The 22975-nt window shown below is 39.7% G+C and overlaps 2 protein-coding genes and 1 long non-coding RNA gene across 10 annotated transcripts in view; 2 read left to right on the top strand and 1 right to left on the bottom strand.

Moving 5' to 3' along the window:
• The first annotated feature begins 2065 nt into the window (after positions 1–2065).
• Positions 2066–3906, top strand: LOC136429876 (uncharacterized). Its single transcript, XR_010754821.1, has 3 exons — positions 2066–2229; positions 2466–2953; positions 3459–3906. It is a non-coding gene; the product is annotated as an uncharacterized lncRNA (long non-coding RNA).
• Positions 3907–5143: 1237 nt separating this feature from the next.
• LOC136429874 (protein NLRC5-like) lies at positions 5144–18202 on the top strand. 3 transcript variants are annotated; one of them, XM_066419953.1, is made up of 10 exons: positions 5144–5663; positions 6085–6324; positions 6829–7353; positions 7523–7669; positions 7840–7929; positions 8359–8595; positions 8863–8970; positions 9245–9394; positions 10101–15015; positions 15057–15208. In XM_066419953.1, exons 1-10 carry the CDS (start codon positions 5336–5338, stop codon positions 15088–15090), a joined length of 6774 nt encoding a protein of 2257 aa, XP_066276050.1. In that variant the 5' UTR covers positions 5144–5335; the 3' UTR covers positions 15091–15208. The 3 variants fall into 3 exon arrangements, with proteins under 3 accessions (XP_066276050.1, XP_066276049.1, XP_066276048.1); XM_066419952.1 differs by having other exon boundaries at positions 7526–7669; positions 10101–18202; XM_066419951.1 differs by having other exon boundaries at positions 10101–18202.
• Positions 18203–18757: 555 nt separating this feature from the next.
• The window catches only part of LOC136429875 (tetraspanin-18-like), a 53087-nt gene continuing 48869 nt past the window's right edge, over positions 18758–22975 (bottom strand). For 5 of the 6 annotated variants that reach the window (XM_066419955.1, XM_066419959.1, XM_066419956.1 and 2 more), the window contains one exon: positions 18758–20681. In XM_066419955.1, coding sequence (XP_066276052.1) covers positions 20669–20681 — 13 coding nt within the window. In that variant the 3' untranslated portion in view covers positions 18758–20668. Of the gene's footprint in view, positions 22691–22975 lie in introns of all 6 variants that reach the window. The other variant, XM_066419960.1, reaches the window with a different exon arrangement.

Genomic DNA, 22975 nt, shown 5'->3' with positions numbered 1-22975 from the left:
CTGTAATGAAAGAATCAAAACTTGGGGAAACTTTCCACATTGGCATATGAATGATGAAAAGGCCTACATCAAAATAATTGAATACAAAGCAGAAATGATTAATACAGTGAGGAACTGTAAAATTTGTAACGGCTTTGCCATGTAAATTTTGTCATATAAACGAGGTTTACAATGCATGATGGGCTTATAAAAGGTATCAGCCCTCTTTGCCACAGACATTCTTTATTGTTACTCAACACAATAATGGCAACATACACTTCGCTCTACTGTCCAGGGTGATGACTGTGCAACAAATAGTAATACCGAACAATGGTCGAAAGTTTCTATTTACCCAGTGTGTTCAAGCTTGAGTGGAAGTCGTTTTCCTCAGAGTTAAGAATAATATAATATAATATGAGAAGTTAACCAGAAAAATTGCAACAAAATGTATGTGAAGTAATGTTATTCAGCTCCAAAGAGGTACATATGTCCTGGAATCAGCTCCAAAGAGGTAAATACAGATAGTTCTTCTAAAGAATATCTTCACAATCATTCTGTTAAACATTGTACGTTCTACTTTCCACATAGCCAACGATGGGCTAAAATATAAGTAGTTTCAGACATTTTGAGGTCAATTTAAGTTCACAATCTTAGTGATAAGAGCACAAAGAAACACAACGAGAAGTTTTAACCATGATTTGTCCCAAACTTTATATACACAAAAATGTCATTAATGTTAAATTTGTCTTATACAATTATGATATTATGACAATAATCAAAAGGTCTTTTTTGAAAACATGATTTCTAAACATTTTATTATTTCTAAAGTTTCAAAAAAATCTTTTGGCAGCCAATTCACAGCTTTTATCTAATTCCAAAACAATACACAGAAAAAAAATTCAAAAGGTGAATGAAGTAAAACTTTCTGATAAATAGAAGTATGATGTGGTAACTTTTCTGTACCTTGCTTACAGGGAAGGATAACTTTTTAACAACTCGTTGACATTTTAGAATAATTATGCCTCTCATATGATTTAGCCAAGGGAAAAGCCTGATAGTTAGGCTTCATAATAAATAACAAAAAAAAAAAAAATGCAACAGAAAAGTGCAACTAAACAAAATAACACTTCGAAGCTATGACACAGAGTTTGTCATAAACCTTGTACAACCTGTTGGTTTAAGTAAGTGAGAGCTCAATGTCCTGTATTGGAATGGATTCTAATTTGAGTTTCTTTCTTCTGTGTTTTTTTCTACAACATGCAGAAAACATATGAAACATCGTAAAAAGCTATAACAATGTGTACAAACTATCACCCACTTCATGCTCCAAGCGGTAGGGTCTTCTCTAATATGTGCAAAAGACCCTTCCCACGAGGCATTGCTCAAAACGAATTCCCTAGGGAATGCGTTCGCGGAATTCATTGAATACTGTAAATGCAGAAATGTTCACGGTGGTTTTATGTTCGCGGTTTTCGCGGTGCAGAGTCACTCTTTACCGCGAACTTAAAACCGCCGCGAAAAGCCGTTCCATTGTGTGACTGTAGCGCTACTAATTTGTTTCAAACGCAAACTCAAAACCACCGCGAGCACTCCATTTTCTTCCTACCGCGAAATTACATCCTCGCAAACATTTCTGCATTTACAGTATTTGCATTTGGCAACCTGAAAGCAGCACTATACAATAGGCTCCGACCCTGATACGTCGCCAAAAATTGGTACCTGAATTCGGTTGGGGAGGTAAAACTGGCGATGAAAGGAGAGGGTTGGGCTTTGCCTGCCAATACTGTGCCCCGATGCACACACAGACAGATTAAAAAAAAAATCCATTTTTCATGAATAAAAAAAGACGTAACGTTACAGTCAGGAGTTCAATGGCTTCTACTATTAAATAGCATAGGGGCGAAATCCAATTGTTGCCAACGTTAAATCTATCATATGTCACCAGACACAAATCAAGTGGAGTCTTGACCACGTAAAAGTACACGATAAACAACTGTTACATTATATCTACCGTGATCTGTCGTCGTTCAGTCGATATTTTCCTATGCCTCCACCCTTTATATTGAATGGACTATTCATAGGAAACATGGCGGCTGTATAGAAAAGAAAGTTTCGGTTATGTTACGGGACACACAACGTGTAATAAGTCGGGTTTAAAGTAATAAGTTTGGTTGGATGCAACAAGTACTTCCAAAGGAGGTCACAGAGCACCGCTGTAGCACTGTGGAGCCCAACGTTAGAGAGTATGAAGTGAGAAAACGTTCGATATGTTTCACAAACTGGGTGGGGGATTTCCAAACCCGGAAGTGTGCGAGACATAGGGGATTCCCCTTGCATGGCGTAAAATGTATTGCCCCCCTCCCCCTTGAAATAAGCAGAAAGCTCAGTTAGCCTGATCATGATGTTACTTGCTTGCTAGTCGATGAATACCTTTAAGTTAGTATAGTGAGTTGTCACTGTTGACAGAATGATTTTATTTGTTGCAGGTCCTAAAGTACTCCGAAGTTGCTCCGAAATGAAAGCAAATAACACAAGTGCGTGCAGTTAAATAATTGCGCTGTGACTCTCTATGTTGTCACAATGAATCCACAACACAGAGGTATTTTGAGACACCATAGGACACAGCTTGTGAATGGGATAAAGAATGTCTCTACTGTACTTGACTGTCTTGTAGAGGATGATGTAGTCACTGAAGAAGATGAACAGCAAATACTAGAAAAGGAAGGACTGAATCAAATCCGCAAACTGCTGGCCATATTGCCATCTAAAGGTGGCAGGGCTTTCCAGTTATTCTGCCAGGCACTAGAGAGGACAGGGAATGGTGGATTGGCCAGGAAACTAAGTAATGAATCAGAAAGGACAGGGCAAAATGACATCTATGACCCAGGAAGTGCTGAACATTCAAGGTCACATGATGGCCATGCTGTCAGCAGATGCGACCACCCAACAGTCGGTAGAACAACAAGAGAGAAAGGTGATGTACTACTTTCTTTAAACTAAAAAAAAAAAAAGCTACAATAGGTTTGAAGCTTTTTATCTTTTTTTATGGCACAAATTACAGGATAAAACTTTGCTACAATATGTTGGAAAATTGCATTATAACAACTCATTTCATGGGCAAAATGTTACTGTTTTTTTTTTTTAGCAATTAGGTGTTGTTGAAATGAGGCAGCTTTTTTCTTACATTACTTATTGATAAGAAGTTTGAGTCACAGCTTCGTCAGAATGAAAGTTAAGTGTACCTTTCCGATGTAGCTAATTTACATATGCCAATGTTGTTAAAGTTTATTGGCTCGCATGGTGAGACAAAGAAATTCAATCAGACCTCTTTTTGAAGTGATGGCATGGGTAAGATACAGTAGTGGCGAGATATTGGACACTGCAGAACAAGGGGCATTTTAGAACATAACAGAAAACATTACAAAACTAGTATGATATGATTTGTACCAAGGACTATTTTTTTCTGTCTACAATTTCAGGTGAACGTGTCTTCATTGTCCATGCGGGAGAAGACAAGGATTCCTTTGTCAGGCCACTTGTCCAAACTCTTCAGGATACGGGTTTCCCTCAAGAAGACATTTTCTATGATGAACTGTCTATCAGTACTGGTCAAATCATTCGTGACAGAATCATGTCAGCCCTAGCTAGTGACAGTATGGAAGTTGTTGTGATTGTAGCCAGCAAGAGTTTGCTGAATCATAAGTACTGGCCAAAGCTGGAGCTAGAAACTGCTCTCAGACACAACAAGAGACTGTACCCTATCTGGCTTGATGACAATCAGGATTCATTCAAGGAGTTTAGTTCCTTAGTTGGTCAGTATTGCCCAACCCTAAAGCAAATCAGGGCCCACTGTGTACAGACTTCAAAGATATCAGAAGAGACTGATGCAATTGCCTCAGAACTCATGTCCATGGTATCACGCTCAATTGTGCTCAGGGTTGAACAAGTATGGTTGCCCGATTGCCCGGGGCAAGTGAAAGTGCTGTTCGGGCAAGTGGATATCCCCCCCACTTGCCCGATCGGGCAAGTAAGATTTTTTCATGCAGTCTGTTTCAAAACAAACTTTATTCCAGTGAAAGGATCACAAAAACACCACACCACAATGTATCTTATCATTAGAAACTACATTTCTCTCAAAATATTCCAAAATATTATGAATTCAACCCAAAACAGGACAATTTGGCTCACATAGTACATGTAAACAAACACCCATGGCTCTCTCAGTTTGTAGACCTGCTGGCATGAAACTTTGCAACATCAAATCCTTTGAAACATGATATCCCTGTGAGCACTCTCTCAATGTAGCATTTTCCTTCTTTCATTGAACAGCAACATTGTGGATATGACACACTCTGAGGGTTCCCACAACATTTTAACTGATTGAGTGTATATTCAGGATATTCTAAATTTCTGTTCAACTTCTAAATGTTAATACTGCCAAAAAGCATTTGAAGGTGTTGTTTGATGTACATGTGTGGATTGATATTGACTAATGTTATCTAGAAAATAAAAATTTCACGACAATGATTCAAAACTGGCCATATCATAAGAACCATGTTTAGTTATATTAGATCCACAACACTCTAAATGTAACTTTTCCATCATATGACAAATACCTGATTTTTTCTTCTGTTTACTAAAGAAATGGGAGAATAGTAATAGCCCTCAGTGAACACAGGAATATTGTAGTACTGGATCTAAGGAATGATCGATACACAACATTTGCTGAAAACTTGAATGTTGTTCTTTATGTTAAATAAGCCTGTGTCTTTACCTTAGACTTTTTGCCAAAAAATTTTTTCGTATCGCTCTGATTTTATTCTGAAAAATCTGAGAAGCAACAAATGAAATTGGTGTGGTTTAAGTGAAAGAAGATACGTTGTAATATCATGCTTCTTGTTCAAGTTTTTGTCATTTCCCGTAAATACGGTCATGACATCCACACAGCTTGGTCTTGTAGTTAAAACATTTTTGCTATAATTACATGCTTAACAAGACGTTTTTACTGAAAAATAACAGAATTCATTACCGCAAGCAAAGATGCAAAGAAAAAATGTCATTTAGATTTCGGGCAAGTCAAAAGTTGGTTCGGGCAAGTAGATTTTTTTTCTACTTGCCCGATAGGGCAAGTGAATTTTTGAAAACTTGTTCAACCCTGGTGCTAGGAAGTGTTGCTGAATCAAAAGATTCCCATACAGCTGACACAGGGTGCTCTGTGACTCCGACCTTTGGTAGGTTTGTCACCGAGGTGCCTGATACTGATAGGACTCAAGGTTACACACAGTCAGGACCCACTTCCTCCCCTTCTCAGTCATCCAGTAGGTCATCATCAGTGCTCAGTGATGCTGTTGTGTCCATGGGGTATGATCAATTTGATGCCCAGAAAATGACTGCTACAGTGTCAACTGTTGGACAGGACTTCACTCAACCAGGAACCAGTACGTCTTCCTTACAGGGATGCAATGGACAAAGTTTAGTTCAGTCTGGAGTCTCTGGACCCAATATGGCTCTTTCCACGGTGGATGATGCCAGTGATGATGAGAACTTTAAACAAAGGATGCAAGGTGAAATAAGGTCTACTCATGAGGTTTCTGGGTATCAGCATCAGCTAGCATCGAAGAGACAACACACCAACAGAAATCCGGACCGCCCATCTATGAGCCCATCAAGACTGCTAGACATAGGTAAGATTTAGATCATATTACACATTATGCTATGTGAATTCAGGTCAATGCCTTTTTTCCATCTTAGGGAAATATTGTAATTATTATAGATTATCCAGTTAAAACTTGTTTTGTGCACAAAAATGCAAATGCAGGAATGAATGTAGCTATCAAATATGAGAACTTGAACACATGAAGAATTGGAAGTTACTAAAATCATTGCACAGTATGTAAAAGTATATACTGTCATCAGAAATCTACCTGGATAATAAAAATTCCAGTCTAAAAGATAATAGGCTTGATGATGATACATGAAATAGCTACATTGTAATTTTTGTATCACTCCTAGCGTAGCGCAGCAGCCGACTGATGACGATATATCACTCTTTCCAACTGACAACTTGATTGAGAGCACCCTTAACTTTGTTCATGAATTCTGTAGACACGGATGTAGCTATGGAGATTGTGGTGGCCAGCATCATCAGTGATGAGTGGAGGACTCTCCTGCATCACCTGGGTCTGTCTGAACACGAGCTGGAAACTCTGCAAAACAAGGAGACCCCAGAGGTCGCCTGTGAGGCTGGACTTAAACTTTGGAGGGAGACCCGAGGTCAGGAGGTCACAACAGAGAGACTGGTCAGGGCTGTCAAGGACACTAAGGTCAAACTACGGACTGGCACAGGTGAGACAATAATACATTGGTTGCAATTGATTGAATATTTCTTCATTAGAATATATTGAGTATTGTCAGCGGTCTTTAGTAATTACTTCAGGCCGTTACAACTCCTAAACACCACACTATGAATTGGATGAAAAATTGGTTCATATCATAAGCTAGCAAATATCAAATCCTTATCTAATCTAAGACCAATGCATTATGTTCATATTACTGTAAATACTTTTAAATGTGTAATGTCTTGTGTGTAAACCAAGTGCAATAATTACTTTATGTATGGAGGGCACAATTCAGCCCTTGACAGCAATGCCTTTTTTTAAATCAATAAACCATTTTGATTGATTGATACCCTAAAAACATTTTCTTTGGTGACCATGTAAAAAGAGATATTGAATGTAGTTGATGACTTTAGAATGTCCTTTAAATGTGCCATTTTTCATTTGTAGTCCCTTCACACTATTTGTAATATTCATGATAGATAACTTGGTTTTCATTCACCCTTATTTACAGATCAGAAAGTAAAGCTGACAATAAGAGAAAGAGAGAACACATGCATGGAAGGAAAAGCAATTCTTCTGCATAAATTGAAAGAAATGATCACAAAAGATGTAGTAACTGACACAGATGTATTTGACCAAACAATGGAAAGGTACAGACAGTTGAAATCTGAAGTTCTGGATGACACTATAAATGAGAAAGGAAAGCAGATCCTCCTAGATATGATCAATGAGATCTTCACAGAAACAGTCTTGCATGATGAGAAAAGATTCAAAGAGACAATAAGAAACTTTCACAAAGTAAAGGCTGAAATAAGGGAGTTGTGCAGAGGAAGTGTTCTTTGCAAGCTGAGGTTCTACCGGAGGAAGAGTCAGGTTGAGTTTATGTCAACTTGCAAAGATGGGACCTTGTCAGCTTTTCTTACTGAGGAGTACATCAGTCAGGAGTTGGTGGAGATATATGGAGGAATGCCTCTCTATGTACATATTGAAGTTGATGAGGCAGACTTTCAGAGGGGTGCACATTTCTTCTATGAAGGTCAGTGACATTGAGAAATTTATCCGTTAAAGAAATCAATTCAGCTTTTAATGTTATATGGTAGTACTCAATCCAATTGCATTTAGGTATATTTTTGTAGACTGTTATTTTATAGACCACATTTTTGAGAAAAAGATCATATCCTGATAACCCCCCTTTTTCCCCTCAGAAGACCCCCCAGGTCATGGTGGTCAGTCTCCACCCATGTGTCCTTTTGGCCAGGGAGGTGCACACACAGCTGACACCCAGCAGGCCGAGCCGATGGACACCCAGGATTCTCCCACTGTCAGCCTCATTCCAGGACCTACAGGCTCAGGTAAGTTGGTTTTCCAACTTTTACCTCCTTTGTTAAAGTGGAAAATTTGTTCACAGACATTTTGTGTCATTTTTTCTGATCATATCCTTGCTGTCTATTCTACAAAGATTATCTATCATTATATCACTGCGGCTGGCATCTTATGACATGATTGCTTTCCTTCAATTAAGACTGCATGGAGGAGTCCATCCACCCCCCAGTTGTGCGTGAAAATCAATGGTCTGAACCAATGGAGGTCAAAATGGAACCCATGGGTGCAGGTTAGTCACACTGATTTATCTTCGATCCACTGTGGTTTTCTATATAATTGCTTAATCCAACATTTAACTCAAACAATTTTCCAAAGGACTCCTGGGATTGTACAATAATTAAATATTATGTACCACAATTGAAGTAAATCCAAGTATTGTAAGTTAATGCATAAACTAATGTTTACCAGACTGAGTAAGCTTTTTTTCACAAAATCCTGTCAACACAACTACTGTAAATGCAGAAATGTTTGCAGAGATTTAATTTTGTTGTAGGGAGAAAATGGAGTGTTTGTGGTGGTTTTGAGTTCGCGTTTAAAACAAAAGTAGTGCTACAGTCACACAATGGAACGGCTTTTCGCGGAGGTTTTAAGTTCGCGGTAATGAGTTCACCGCGAAAACCGCGAACATAAAACAATGCAAACATTTCTGCATTTACAGATCTTGATGCAGCCTTTGAGGTAGTGTCCAAAGACCTGTGGTCAGACTGGGAGCGGCTGGCCCGCACCATGGGCTTCTCACAGTCTGAAGTGGAGGACATCAAAGCAGGGTCACCTGACCAGCGGTACGAGCATTGTTGGAAGCTGCTGTACAGGTGGAGGGACAGGGAGGGGCGGAAGGCAACTCTACATGCACTCATGCAGCAGCTGAGGATGGCAGGATTCCATGGGATAGCAGGTAGTCTTTTCTGATTGCTACACAGCACCACCATTAGAAGTTAAGTCTGACTCCATAGAGATTGATTTTATGTGAGAACCTACTAGCCTACTAGTTTTCCTGTTAAGTCACATGCTCATATTCAGTAGATTAGTAGTTCTGAGCCTTTGCAATGAAAATTATAATATTTTCACCATTATCATCTATTTTCACATAGCTGTCTCTTGTCTCTGTGTATTGAGTACATTATTGAGGGTGCTGTTTCTTGTGTTTTTTTTTTATCCTTAGAAAAGCTAGATATTGAAGACCTGTCTAACCAAGATGAACACGGAGCAAGCAAGAAGAACTGGGATGACAGTGAAGCATCTTCAGACAGTGACAGTGACTCTGATGGAGGTGAGGTCAAGAAAGTATGATGAGGCTGACCTGATGCTGTACCCTATACCAGTACCCTTTCATCGTTCATCATTCAGAATTTCTGTGTCCTGCATGGCTGACATATAAAAAGCAAAAAGTTAGCTTGGTCAATTACAAAATTGTCTAGGATGAAGTCATGATGAAATGATAAACAGGATTTAATTTGGTTTCACCGTTTACTGCATGTAAACTTATTTGCTGTCAATTGATTGCCAATGTTTATTTTCACTCATGGTTTAAGTGTAAATTACAGATGACGATTCTATGAAAGGTACAGCACCTCCCACAAAGATGAAGCCGTTGAAGATGGGAAAGCGTGCAGTCCTTGACCCTCCGTGGACCACAGGTGTGAAGAAGAAGAAGATGGGGGAAGATGGAGATGTAGAGATGGTGGAAGAAGCAGGTATATATCTGCACTATGCAATTAGCATTCACCAATTTTAGAAGAAAAAGAAAATCATGGGTGACCACGATAAAGATATTTGTAGTCAGCAAGTTAAGTTTGATTATAGTGATTAAATGAAAGTTTGAAGGTTATGTTTTCGGTTTTGCTTTGGTTGAGTTGCTGTGGATATAAACAGTATAGCTCAAGAAGCTGTTGATGGATGTTCATGATTTTTCTCATTATATGTATTTATTTTGGATAGGAAAATTACACTTGCAAGTCATTCGTATGTCAAGTCAGTATTGTTTGTTCATTTTATTTTGGGTTTCTGTAAATTTGCATCCTATAAGTTTCTTAACCCTTAAGCTGCCAGTCCCGACTTAACTAGGGATACAGAAATATGCCTTGTGTGCTGGACCTGGTTATAACCGGGATAGGGTATTCCCCAGAACAAAACAGCTTTGCGTGCGTGTAGCGCACGAAGCCTGGAAGTTAGGGGAGTTAGCGCCGCCGGGTGTTTCGCAGGTTTCGTGAGGGAGGTCAGGGGTCAAACATTTTTGATTTTTACTTGGCTAAAAAACCTGGCAGCTTAAGGGTTAATATAACAGAATCTGTAGACAATGTCTTTTTTTATTGCCAGCTTAGTTCTCATTAACATGATAGACCTTTTTATGTACTTGTTAGAAGATTCTACAATCATTAAGAATCTCTCCTCTTACCTTAGGTGTATCAACAAGTGACAACACAGAACAGGCTGAGGTGGCCACTGATGACCTGTCCTTCATGTTGTCCCCTGTTGACATCAAACGTTGGCAGGAAGTCATGAAGACCCATGTTGTGCCCGACAGTAGAGCTTCACTGGAGGAGCAGTTCCGGTTCAACATGTTGGTGATGCACCTCATCAAAGATGAGTTCTATCACAAACATTTGTGTCATTACTGGAATGACAAGGGTACTTTTCCAGTTAGGCTTACACAGTTTGTGTCTTATGTCGTTACAAAACTTGGTCAAGAACACTGTATCAAAGGAAGTCTTGATATAGAAGCATTCAAGGGCATGGAGCAAGACGTACAATATCAATTGGGGAAATTTCTCTTCAAACAACATGCTGGAGGTGTATGTAAGGTGTTGTCACTTGAAAGTCTACAGTCTTGCTTTACTGATGACCAGTTAAAGTATGTGCAGGCCTGGCTAGAGCCAACCTCTGACCCAGGGTCCTGTTCTCTTGTTCCATACTACAGATTTAGGCATGAGTGCATGCGGCAGTACATGATGGCTGTATGGGTTGCAGGGAAAATACACATAGAGGGAGAGACTATAAGGGCTAATGATTTTTTGAGGCAATGCTTTGATATTTCCTCAAATCTGGATCTCATGGCATACTTTGTTGCAGGTCTTATGGCACAAAAGGACCAAGTAGACCTGTTCTCATATCAGCTATCTAGAATATTGTTTTCCATGGATACAACAGACTTCTATGTCATCCAGAAAGTTTCCATTTGTATGGCAGAGACAGGGCAGGTTGATAGATTTGAAAGTCACACATCACAGATTTTTCCAGATAATGCTATTGATTTAACATCATGGCCAAGTATGAGTTACTTAGGAAAGCTGGCATTGGCACAGCTGAAGGAAACATTTCCTTTAAAATGTGAACTTTCCCACGAGGCCGGGATCCTAATCCTCCTGTTCAAGTCCAAAAAAAACAAAGCAGAGGCACAGTCTCTACTGTCCCTTATAGAGCCCAAACACAGGTCTGTTTTCTTGTACTCACACTACAAGTCTTTGTTAGATGACAGCGCAGCTCTGGTCTCCAATACACCATGTCGCATTGATAAGCTTTACCTCAATAATCTTGGACTCACAGATTCTGACCTAAGTAACATGCTCTCACTACTACAGTTTGCACCTGCATTGAAGCATTTGAGTCTCCAAAAGACCAGTACAACTGGCTCTGTTTTGTCAACACTATGTGACTACTTACCATTCATTCCAAATATAGAACATATTGTGTTGTCAAAATGCAGAATTTCTGTTGATTGTATTGCTACCTTTGCTGAACATTTTCAATGTCTCCAGAAGTTAAGGCATCTGAACCTGTCACAGACAGGTATAAGTAGTGAGGGAGTAAAATGTTTTGCACATCACCTGTCAAGACTGAAAGCGCTAGAAGTTGTAGATCTAAGAAAAAACAAGGTTGGAAAGGATGAGCTGAAATTTTTGTGTGAGTCCATTACTGATATGGACAGCATACCACAATTGATTCTTGGCTCCCAAACATCTTCCTACAGATTCCTACTAGGTATTAGCAACAGGAGGGGTAACAGGCTCATTGTTAAGACTAGTGACTCCAATATTGTGAGAATGGTAAATGAGCTTTCCTATCAGATGTACAGAGTGGAGCTAAGCCACAAGGGTAAAGTTTTGTATTCAGTACAGACAGATGGAGGGAAGAATCCACACAGGATGACATTAGACCTGATATTTGCTGGTAACATTACTAAGAACCTCCAGGCTCTTGCTGTAGTCCTGCCTGTAGGGCACCGTGTGCAGCAGGCAGATGTGGAGGAACTCAAGCTGGGAAGGACTGACATTGGAGATGAAGGGGTGAGATTACTGGCTGAGATGCTCTGTTACTTCCCAAGTCTCAAACATCTAGACTTGTCTGATAACATGATCATATCCAAAGGTGCCACAGCTATGGCTGGTCACATGTCCCACCTACAGCAGCTGGAGTGGTTAGATTTGAGTCGTAATGTCATGGGAGATGATGGTGTCATAGCACTTGCTGACAGCTTCTGTTTTATCCCAAAACTCAAACATCTAGACTTGTCCTCTAACATGATCACATGTACAGGTGCCACAGCTGTGGCAGCTCACATGTCACATCTACAGCAGCTGGAGTGGTTCAGCTTCTGTGGTAATGACATTGGAGATTATGGTGTCACAGCACTGGCTGACAGCTTCTGTTTTATCCCAAAACTCAAACATCTAGACTTGTCTGATAACATGATCGCATCCACAGGTGCCACAGCTATGGCAGTTCACATGTCACATCTACAGCAGCTGGAGTGGTTAGATTTGAGTGATGATGTCACTGGTGAGCCCGTATATCTCAGCCTTTGGCCCCCTTCTTATGTGTATCTTCTGGGTGTGTACAACAACAAGGGCAACAGGCTGACTGTCAGGACCGGTGATGCTGCTGTTGTCTCATTAGTTGATCAGATGTTCTCTCAGGTGTACAAAGTGGAGCTCAGCCACAGGGACAAAGTCTTGTATTCAGTACAGACAGATGGAGGGGAGAGTCCACTCAAGATGACATTAGACCTGACTTGTGCTGGTAACATTACTAAGAACCTCCAGGCTCTTGCTGCAGTTCTGCCTGTAGGACACCGTGTGCAGCAGGCAGATGTGGAGGAACTCAAGCTGGGAAGGACTGGCATTGGAGATGAAGGGGTAAGATTACTGGCTGAGATGTTCTGTTACTTCCCAAGTCTCAAACATCTAGACTTGTCTGATAACATGATCACATTTACAGGTGCAACAGCTATGGCTGGTCACATGTCACACCTACAGCAGCTGGAGTGGTTCATCTTCTGTGGTAATAACATTGGAGATTATGGTGTCACAGCACTGGCTGACAGTTTCTGTTTTATCCCAAAACTCAAACATCTAGACTTGTCTTATAATGGCATCACATCCACAGGTGCCACAGCTGTGGCTGCTCATGTGCCACACCTGCAGCAGCTGGAGTGGTTAGATTTGAGTGGTAATGGCATTGGTGAGGTTGGTGTCACAGCTATGTATGAAAAGTTAGACCAACTTGAAAAGCTGAAATATCTAGATTTAATTATAAAAGGTGTCTCTGCTGGCATTAGAAAATCTCTGCTTCTCACGCTGTCTAACATGGAGCACCTTTCAGAGGTAAATCTCAGCACTAGGTCATCTTCTTATGTGTATCTTCTGGGTGTGTACAATAACAAGGGTAACAGGCTGACTGTCAAAACTGGTTATTCTGGTGTCGTCTCATTAGTTGATCAGGTGTTCTCTCAGGTCTACAGAGTGGATCTCAGCTGCAGAGGTAAAGTGTTGTATTCAGTACAGACAGATGGAGGGAAGAATCCACACAGGATGACATTAGACCTGACTTGTGCTGGTATTGTTACTGAGAACCTCCAGGCTCTTGCTGCAGTTCTGCCTGTAGGGCACCGTGTGCAGCAGGCAGATGTGGAGGAACTCAAGCTGGGAAGTACCTTTATTCAAGATGAAGGGGTGAGATTACTGGCTGAGATGTTCTGTTACTTCCCAAAACTCAAACATCTAGACTTGTCCTTGAACATGATCACATCCACAGGCGCCACAGCTGTGGCTGCCCACATGTCACACCTACAGCAGCTGGAGTGGTTAGATTTGAGTGATGATGTCACTGGTGAGGTAAATCTCAGCTTTTGGCCCTCTTCTTATGTGTATCTTCTGGGTGTGTACAACAACAAGGGTAACAGGCTGACTGTCAGGACTTGTCATGATGGTGTTGTCTCATTAGTTAATCAAATGTTCTCTCAGGTCTACAGAGTGGAGCTAAGCCACAAGGGCAAAGTCTTGTATTCAGTACAGACAGATGGAGGTGAGAATCTAGACAGGATGACATTAGACCTGACATGTGCTGGTGACATTACTAAGAACCTCCATGCTCTTGCTGCAGTCCTGCCTGTAGGACACCGTGTGCAGCAGGCAGATGTGGAGGAACTCAAGCTGGGAAGGTCCTTAATTGGAGATGAAGGGGTGAGATTACTGGCTAAGATGTTCTGTTACTTCCCAAGTCTCAAACATCTAGACTTGTCCTCTAACATGATCACATTCACAGGTGCCACAGCCGTGGCTGCTTACATACCACACCTACAGCAGCTGGAGTGGTTAGATTTGAGTGATAATGACATTGGTGAGGTAAATCTTAGCTCTTGGCCCTCTTCTTATGTGTATCTTCTGGGTGTGTACAACAACAAGGGCAACAGGCTGACTGTCAGGACTTGTCATGCTGGTGTTGTCTCATTAGTTGATCAGATGTTCTCTCAGGTGTACAGTGTGGAGCTCAGCTGCCAGGGCAAAGTCTTATATTCAGTACAGACAGATGGAGGGGAGAATCCACGCAAGATGACATTAGACCTGACATGTGCTGGTAACATTACAAAGAACCTCCAGGCTCTTGCTGCTGTCCTGCCTGTAGGGCACCGTGTGCAGCAGGCAGATGTGGAGGAACTCAAGCTGGGAATGTCCTTAATTGGAGATGAAGGGGTAAGATTACTGGCTGAGATGTTCTGTTACTTCCCAAGTCTCAAACATCTAGACTTGTCTGATAACATGATCACATTTACAGGTGCAACAGCTATGGCTGGTCACATGTCACACCTACAGCAGCTGGAGTGGTTCATCTTCTGTGGTAATAACATTGGAGATTATGGTGTCACTGCACTGGCTGACAGTTTCTGTTTTATCCCAAAACTCAAACATCTAGACTTGTCTTATAATGGCATCACATCCACAGGTGCCACAGCTGTGGCTGCTCATGTGCCACACCTGCAGCAGCTGGAGTGGTTAGATTTGAGTGGTAATGGCATTGGTGAGGTTGGTGTCACAGCTATGTATGAAAAGTTAGACCAACTTGAAAAGCTGAAATATCTAGATTTAATTATAAAAGGTGTCTCTGCTGGCATTAGAAAATCTCTGCTTCTCACGCTGTCTAACATGGAGCACCTTCTAGAGGTAAATCTCAGCACTAGGTCATCTTCTTATGTGTATCTTCTGGGTGTGTACAATAACAAGGGTAACAGGCTGACTGTCAAAACTGGTTATTCTGGTGTCGTCTCATTAGTTGATCAGGTGTTCTCTCAGGTCTACAGAGTGGATCTCAGCTGCAGAGGTAAAGTGTTGTATTCAGTACAGACAGATGGAGGTGAGAATCCACACAAGATGACATTAGACCTGACTTGTGCTGGTATTGTTACTGAGAACCTCCAGGCTCTTGCTGCAGTTCTGCCTGTAGGGCACCGTGTGCAGCAGGCAGATGTGGAGGAACTCAAGCTGGGAAGGACTGACATTGGAGATGAAGGGGCAAGATTACTGGCTGAGATGTTCTGTTACTTCCCAAGTCTCAAACATCTAGACTTGTCCTTTAAGATGATCACATCCACAGGTGCCACAGCTGTGGCAGCTCACATGTCACATCTACAGCAGCTGGAGTGGTTCAGCTTCTGTGGTAATGACATTGGAGATTATGGTGTCACAGCACTGGCTGACAGCTTCTATTTTATCCCAAAACTCAAACATCTAGACTTGTCTGATAACATGATCACATCCACAGGTGCCACAGCTATGGCAGTTCACATGTCACATCTACAGCAGCTGGAGTGGTTAGATTTGAGTAATGATGTCACTGGTGAGCCCGTATATCTCGGCTATTGGCCCTCTTCTTATGTGTATCTTCTGGGTGTGTACAACAACAAGGGCAACAGGCTGACTGTCAGGACTTGTCATGCTGGTGTTGTCTCATTTGTTGATCAGATGTTCTCTCAGATGTACAGTGTGGAGCTCAGCTGCCAGGGCAAAGTCTTGTATTCAGTACAGACAGATGGAGGGGAGAATCCACGCAGGATGACATTAGATCTGTCATGTGCTGGTAACATTACAAAGAACCTCCAGGCTCTTGCTGCAGTCCTGCCTGTAGGACACCATGTGCAGCAGGCAGATGTGGAGGAACTCAAGCTGGGAAGGTCCTTAATTGGAGATGAAGGGGTGAGATTACTGGCTGAGATGTTCTGTTACTTCCCAAAACTCAAACATCTAGACTTGTCCTCTAAGATGATCACATCCACAGGTGCCACAGCTGTGGCTGCTCACATGTCACCCCTGCAGCAGCTGGAGTGGTTAGATTTGAGTGATAATGCCATTGGTAGTAATGGTGTTACTGCTATCAATGAGATGCTACTCCACCTTTTGCAACTGAAATATTTCAAAATGGATACAAACAACCTCTCTTACCAAGATAAGAAATTGCTACTTATCACATTTGCAAACATGCAGCAGCTATCAGAAGTGCACTTCGGCTGCTGGTGGCTTACGTTTGGAATAGCTGAACATTACCTGCGTGTCTACAACAACAAGGGCAGTAGACTCACTATCAGGACTAATGACACTGATATCATCTCACTAGTTAAAGAGCTGTTCTCTCAGGTATACACAATGTAGTTGTGATGTGGAATTGTGTTCAGTACAGCTACTAAATATTGTCAGAATTTAAACAAAGAGATGTTGAATACACAGTTAAAAACCCAATAAAGGTCCTGTTACAGTTACTGTTACAGTAGCAGTTTTATCCCTAGGCCACTATCTTTAGTTCACCCCATACAATTGGCAGCTGTAGAAGAAAGCAGTTGACATAAGACCTGATGATGACTGAGGATATGTTGGTACTGAATCATATTTGATATTTTGGATCACCACTTGTTTCTGGTCCACCGGGGGTCTGATGTAGCATAATGGTGACATCAATGGTAAAATTTGCCAAAGACTGGAGGAGTATTGTGGTTAGCGTTGTCTGTACGTTCGCAGCTACAACTCACGATCCCTTTGATGCATTTGTATGCATTATCTGATCTCCAAGCAAATGCATGCGGCTTGCTACACTGACTTGATTACAGCCTAGCTATATTATTATGATAAACAACTACCTGTATATAAGTAACAACAGGTTTTAAGGAAATTGTTATTTCCTTTGCCAGGATTAGGTTGTGTTTTAGGTGCCGTTTGTGTGTCTGTGTATAGCAGGGGCGGATTTTATTTTAGACTTTGAAAGAGAATAACCCAAGAAAGGGTTGACTTATCGTCATGCGTTTTGGTGTGTAGATTTTAAGCTGTTATGATTTATACAACTAGAAACAACTATTGTTGTTATTTTCAATTATTTATGAACAATTGGGAAATAATGCTGATAATTTGCTGAGAATCCTGTGAAGGGCCCTATGCTTTGTCCTGTGTGCATTCATCTCTGCTATTTCTTACACCCTCCCGCCAATTCTAAGCCCTTAGGTTTGCATTTTTTCTGATTACAAAATCATGACAAATGATACAATGCTAAACTTTCTTGTAACGCTAAAATATTCGAGTTTACGTTCGGAAATGATTGGTCATCATTGATCCAGAAGAAGGCGACAGTGGTCGTTGAAAATTTGATCCGTGTGTTGGAAAAAAGTTTAGCATTGTATTATAAATGTAAATATTGTTTATAGCGACATGTATTACCTGCATGTATACTTTGGTGGGAAACATCACTAAATAGATTAAATGTAATGTTGTATGGGTTACCTGAGCTAGTCAAATCAAAAGCTACACTATTGTCGCATGGTAACTCTCTGATATTTTGTGACAGCCACTTTCAGTGACTGTATAACTGAACACACTTAATCCACTGTGTCAGTATTTCCAAGAGAATTTAAGTGCTCTGACTTGTGCTGCATCTTGTTCCTTACATATGCATGCTCTGAGGACCAACTTAGGATTTAGATAACACGAACTTGAAGTCGATTAGTGACGATCTAATGTTGTACAGTGTACATTTTTATTTCATATTGTAATATTGTAAATACAGGATCTGAAACAGACTATTTTTGTACAGAAGAATATAAATCATGTATGATGTTGATTTAGAACAGCTATTATATTTTCTAGTTTGGTACACTAGATATTTGTCAACAGACCAAATCTGCTTTGACAGTGTTGTATGTAATAAGTAGGCAAAATACATTTTGATCCAGAAATAAAATATGATACATAGTCATTGTGTTGTATCATGCATTCTCTAGTTACTGCATTATGCAAATCTATACTTGAGCTATAACTTTGAAAAAAAGGTTTAATTTGGACAGAAGCAGTTATGCATAGCTAGAATATTGAAAGACATGATGATATTTAACAGATGTAGAGGGCAATTGATTAAGCTTAAGACTTCCCTACATTCCAGGCCGAAAAGCTAATCTCTCTGCCTCCATTACACAACCTTGGCCAAGGTCAAATCAAATACATGCCATACATTGCCAAAAAATGTTGGAGGACAATACTAATGTCCTAGAATACCAAAATCAATTCCAAAGTCAAAGAGGATGTGAAGAAATGAAAATAAAGAATCTATCATTCACTGAGCTAAGTTCTGTGTGTTACTCATTTGTTCATTTACCTTCCTGAATACGTAGATGTCATAATGAAGGCAACTCTTTTTTTGCCAGATTTTTTTATTCGCACGTTCGCATCAGTTTTGGGATGTCATCAATATTATAATCAAATCAACATGGCCTTATAAGTATGTCAGAAAAGAAGCAGGAAAGGCACTAATGACAACCAACACTTCAATTTTATTGACTCCAGTAAGAGTGTAACATCAGATTCACATTGTACAAAAGAACAATGAAGTCCACCTATCCACAGACTACATCACATTTTCTCTCTATGTAAGCTCACAACAAAAACCACTCATCAACACCAATGAGGCAACATAAAGTGAGGACATTTGTTCTGAGTGTATGTTATTAACCCATGTGTTCCTTGTAGGTCTTATTCCTTTGAGGACAGTGATATTTCTTGTAGGATGTCTGTCACTCAAGATAAATGTCTGTTTTCCACAATTACGGAAAAGTAGCGCATTGCACACTTTCAGTAGCATGAGTTCTGGATACTTTTCAAAGCCAGAAAAATATTTTCAAACTGTTATGAAAGAATCAAAACCCATGGAAACTTTCCACATTGCCATATGAATGATGAAAGGCCTACATCAAAATAATTTAATACAAAGCAGAAATGATTAATACAGTGAGGAACTGTAAAATTTGTAACTGCTTTGCCATGTAAATTTTGTCATATAAACGAGGTGTACAATGCATGATGGGCTTATAAAAGGTATCAACTCTCTTTGCCACAGACATTCTTTATTGTTACTCAACACAATAATGGCAACATACACTCTACTGTCCAGGGTGATGACTGTACAACAAATAGTAATACCAAACAATGGTGGAAAGTTTCTATTTACCCAGTGTGTTCAAGTTTGAGTGGAAGTCATTTTCCTCAAAGTTAAAAATAATAGAATATAACATGAGAAGTTAACCAGGAAACTTGCAACAAAATGTATATAAAGTAATGTTATTCAGCTCCAAAGAGGTATATATGTCCTGGAATCAGCTCCAAAGAGGTAAATACAGATAGTTCTTCTAAAGAATATCTTCACAATCATTCTATGTTAAACATCATATGTTCTACTTTCCATATAGCCAACGATGGGCTAAAATATAAGTAGTTTCAGACATTTTGAGGTCAATTTAAGTTCACAATCTTAGTGATAACAGCACTGAGAAACACAATGAGAAGTTTTAACCATGATTTGTCACAAACTTTATATACACAAAAATGTCATTAATGTTAAATTTGTCTATTATACAATTATGATATTATGACAACAATCAAAAGGTCTTTTTTAGAAAACATGATTTCAAAACATTTTATTATTTTAAAGTTCCAAAAAGAAGTCTTTTGGCAGCCAATTCACAGCTTTTAGCTAATTCCAAAACAATACACATAAAAAGATTTGGAAAGGTGAACAAACTAAAACTTTCTGATAAAGAGAAGTATGATGTGGTAACTTTTCTGTACCTTGCTCGCAGGGTAGGTTAACTTTTTAACAAACTTTTCATATGTCATTATGCCTCTCACATGAATTGGCCCAGGAAAAGGCCTGAGAGCTTAGTTAGGCTTCATAATAAATATAAAGGAAACAAATGCAACAGAAAAATGCAACTAAACAAAATAACACTTAAAAGCTATGGCACAGAGTTTGTCATAAACTTGTACAACCTGTTGGTTAATATTAGCAAGTGAGAGCCCAATGTCCTGTATTGGAATGGATTCTAGTTTGAGTTTCTTACTTTTGCTGGTACCTTTTATACAAATGTGTTCACCATCTCACAAAGAGAAGCAGAAATAAATCAACAGTCTCTTAAGTCCGAATTCTTGAACACAGATGCATGAAATTACCATCATGACACTAGTATTCAACAAATCATTCTAAACTTAAGACATTTTGAGCACTATGCATTTAGAGAAGTATTTCCCGTGAGTTTTTAGCCTCAGTTGTAAAGTAAGCTCCTCATTCTGCGACAGCATGTTCGGTACAGGACGGTTCAGTGTGATTGGTAGAGGTTACAGTAAACATGACCACTTGTTCACAAGGCACAGATACTGCTTCACAAACATCTACATCCTGGTGCTGGAATGAAACAAAAAAATAGTGACGACATCATTTACAGACTGCCTACACTTTCAACTAGAAACACGTCCACCCGGTTTCAACAATTCCACCAGAGCTATTCTGTCAGAAAAAAAGAGGGGTGTCCAAAAATTGTTTGACTACCCCTGATATTTCTTAAATGGAATAGGCTTAAGTTGCTTGACAGAAATATCTTGGGATGATACCTTTTTGCTTATAACCTCCCAATACCATCTTGTTGGAGAATTTTTGATATGCTGAAGCTAAGATGCTAAGTCAAATTCTTGGGATTTAGAATCATGAGTCTACCTGTTGGCGTATTCATTCCCACCAATTGGCACATTTGTACATCTGTCAACCAACTTTGGGCCTGCTGAAGCCTGGGTGGACTATAATATTCACCAAAGTACACAGCACTACTCTACTATATAGACTATACATGGACACAGCAACATTCACATATTATATGCAATCTCAGTATCACCACATTACTGGAATAGATATCATGTACTTCAAATACTTGTATATTCAAATTCTTTATACAAATGTTCTTGTATAAAAGTGGGATTAGGTACAACATGTAGTATAGCATGCAACACATTTGTAACCATTCTAAGTGATGATAATTGTTATATAATTTATGTACAATACATAGTATCACTAACAGAGAAATCGCTATAAACTAACTCTATTGGACAGAGGTTATAAAGAAAGGAAGTACATTGAGAAGGGTAGGTGCAAAAGAAACCAACTTGACAAAAAAATAAGATCCATACAGTCATCAAAAGTCAAATGAATGTAGTCCAAATGCAGCTGCAAATCCATTAAAGGAAAAATATTCTTAAAATAAAACAACAACAGAATAACCCAATCCCAAAATATAAGTAGAAGCAAGTGAGGTCTTAATTAAAAAAAGCAGATTGTCGAAAAATCTTCGCACACAAACTTCACAGCGTCTCTACATGTACATCATTGATAAGCTCGCGTCTACCATAAAAATACAGGGGTGTGCACATGTCACTTTTCTTCACAGTATTCACATGGCAACAAGCGTCATCTTTTGGGGCACACGGAGCACCACCTAGAGTCATGTGCATGCACACAGCTAAATACACTACATAGTAGAAACTACAGACTCCCAAACTGGGCACAGACTAGTCTGATATCTATATATAGCAGACATCTAGGATAACTGGAAATAGCTCCACAGAGACATATATATGTATAGAAATTGTCAGTATATACATGTAAAAACTTGACCCTTCATGATTTGCTTGTATGATTGACTCACAGATTTTAGGGTCAACATGAAGGTGTTATTGTTCATACTCACTGAAGGTTAAAAAGCAGAATGCCACTTGACACTTCTTCTTCGCAAAAAGTTAACAATTTACCAAATATACCAGTGTTTCAAAATCTTCAATTATAGGAGGTTAGGAAATGATAAGAAACTGCAATCAGAAGCTTTGAAGTTTTTAAGATACAGAAAAAAGATGTGTCCTTCCAATTACCCAATGTTATTTTCCAGAACTGGTAAGAAATGATAACTTGACCTTTAATAAAGTTCTGTCCAAACTGTATTTCTGTTTGCGTTTGGACCAGTTCTTCAAGGTATTATAAGATTTCAAAGTAGGACCAGCTTTTTCCCTCTATGATGTCCACATATAGACAATGTATTCACAAATTACACCAGAAAGTCCTTATCAATAAGTGGAACAATTTTCAGTCCTTCACAGGAAAACTGTAAGTAGGTCATCTACAAAAAGTCACTTAAGAAGTAACAGGAGAACTTAAGACGTGGACAAACTCAGTTGAAATCTCTATGCAAGTACAAAACAGGCATCACATGTATCATCATGCAAGGTTTGGTTCTTGTACAAAAAAACACAGAAGTATTGAAAAAACAACTCCTGCCATGAGGCATCGCCAAAAACATCTCCATGGAGTTCCATGAAGAATTGACCAAGCTGGGTCCAGCCATGTGCCGAGGAGTAACGTCTCAAACTTCCCTATAAAGACAAGCAGGGTTAGGTTAAAGCAAGAGCCACGCTGTCTCTTGACATTGCAGTGGGTTTCAGAAAGTATCAAGGCTTTATCAGCCATGCAGTTCAGCACATGCATGCTAGGGGGAGCACGTGATATGAAAGCAAAAAGTGCAGGAAGTATAGAATCACCTGTAAAGACAGGCAGGGTTAGGTTAAAGCAAGAGCCACACTTTCCTTTTGACATTGCAGTGGGTTTCAGAAAGTATCAAAAGCTTTAGCAGCCATGCAGTTCAGCACATGCATGCGAGG

Source organism: Branchiostoma lanceolatum, chromosome 3 (assembly GCF_035083965.1).
Source record: "Branchiostoma lanceolatum isolate klBraLanc5 chromosome 3, klBraLanc5.hap2, whole genome shotgun sequence".
In the NCBI taxonomy this organism is placed as follows: domain Eukaryota; kingdom Metazoa; phylum Chordata; class Leptocardii; order Amphioxiformes; family Branchiostomatidae; genus Branchiostoma; species Branchiostoma lanceolatum.
This window is presented reverse-complemented; position numbering and strand designations above follow the sequence as displayed.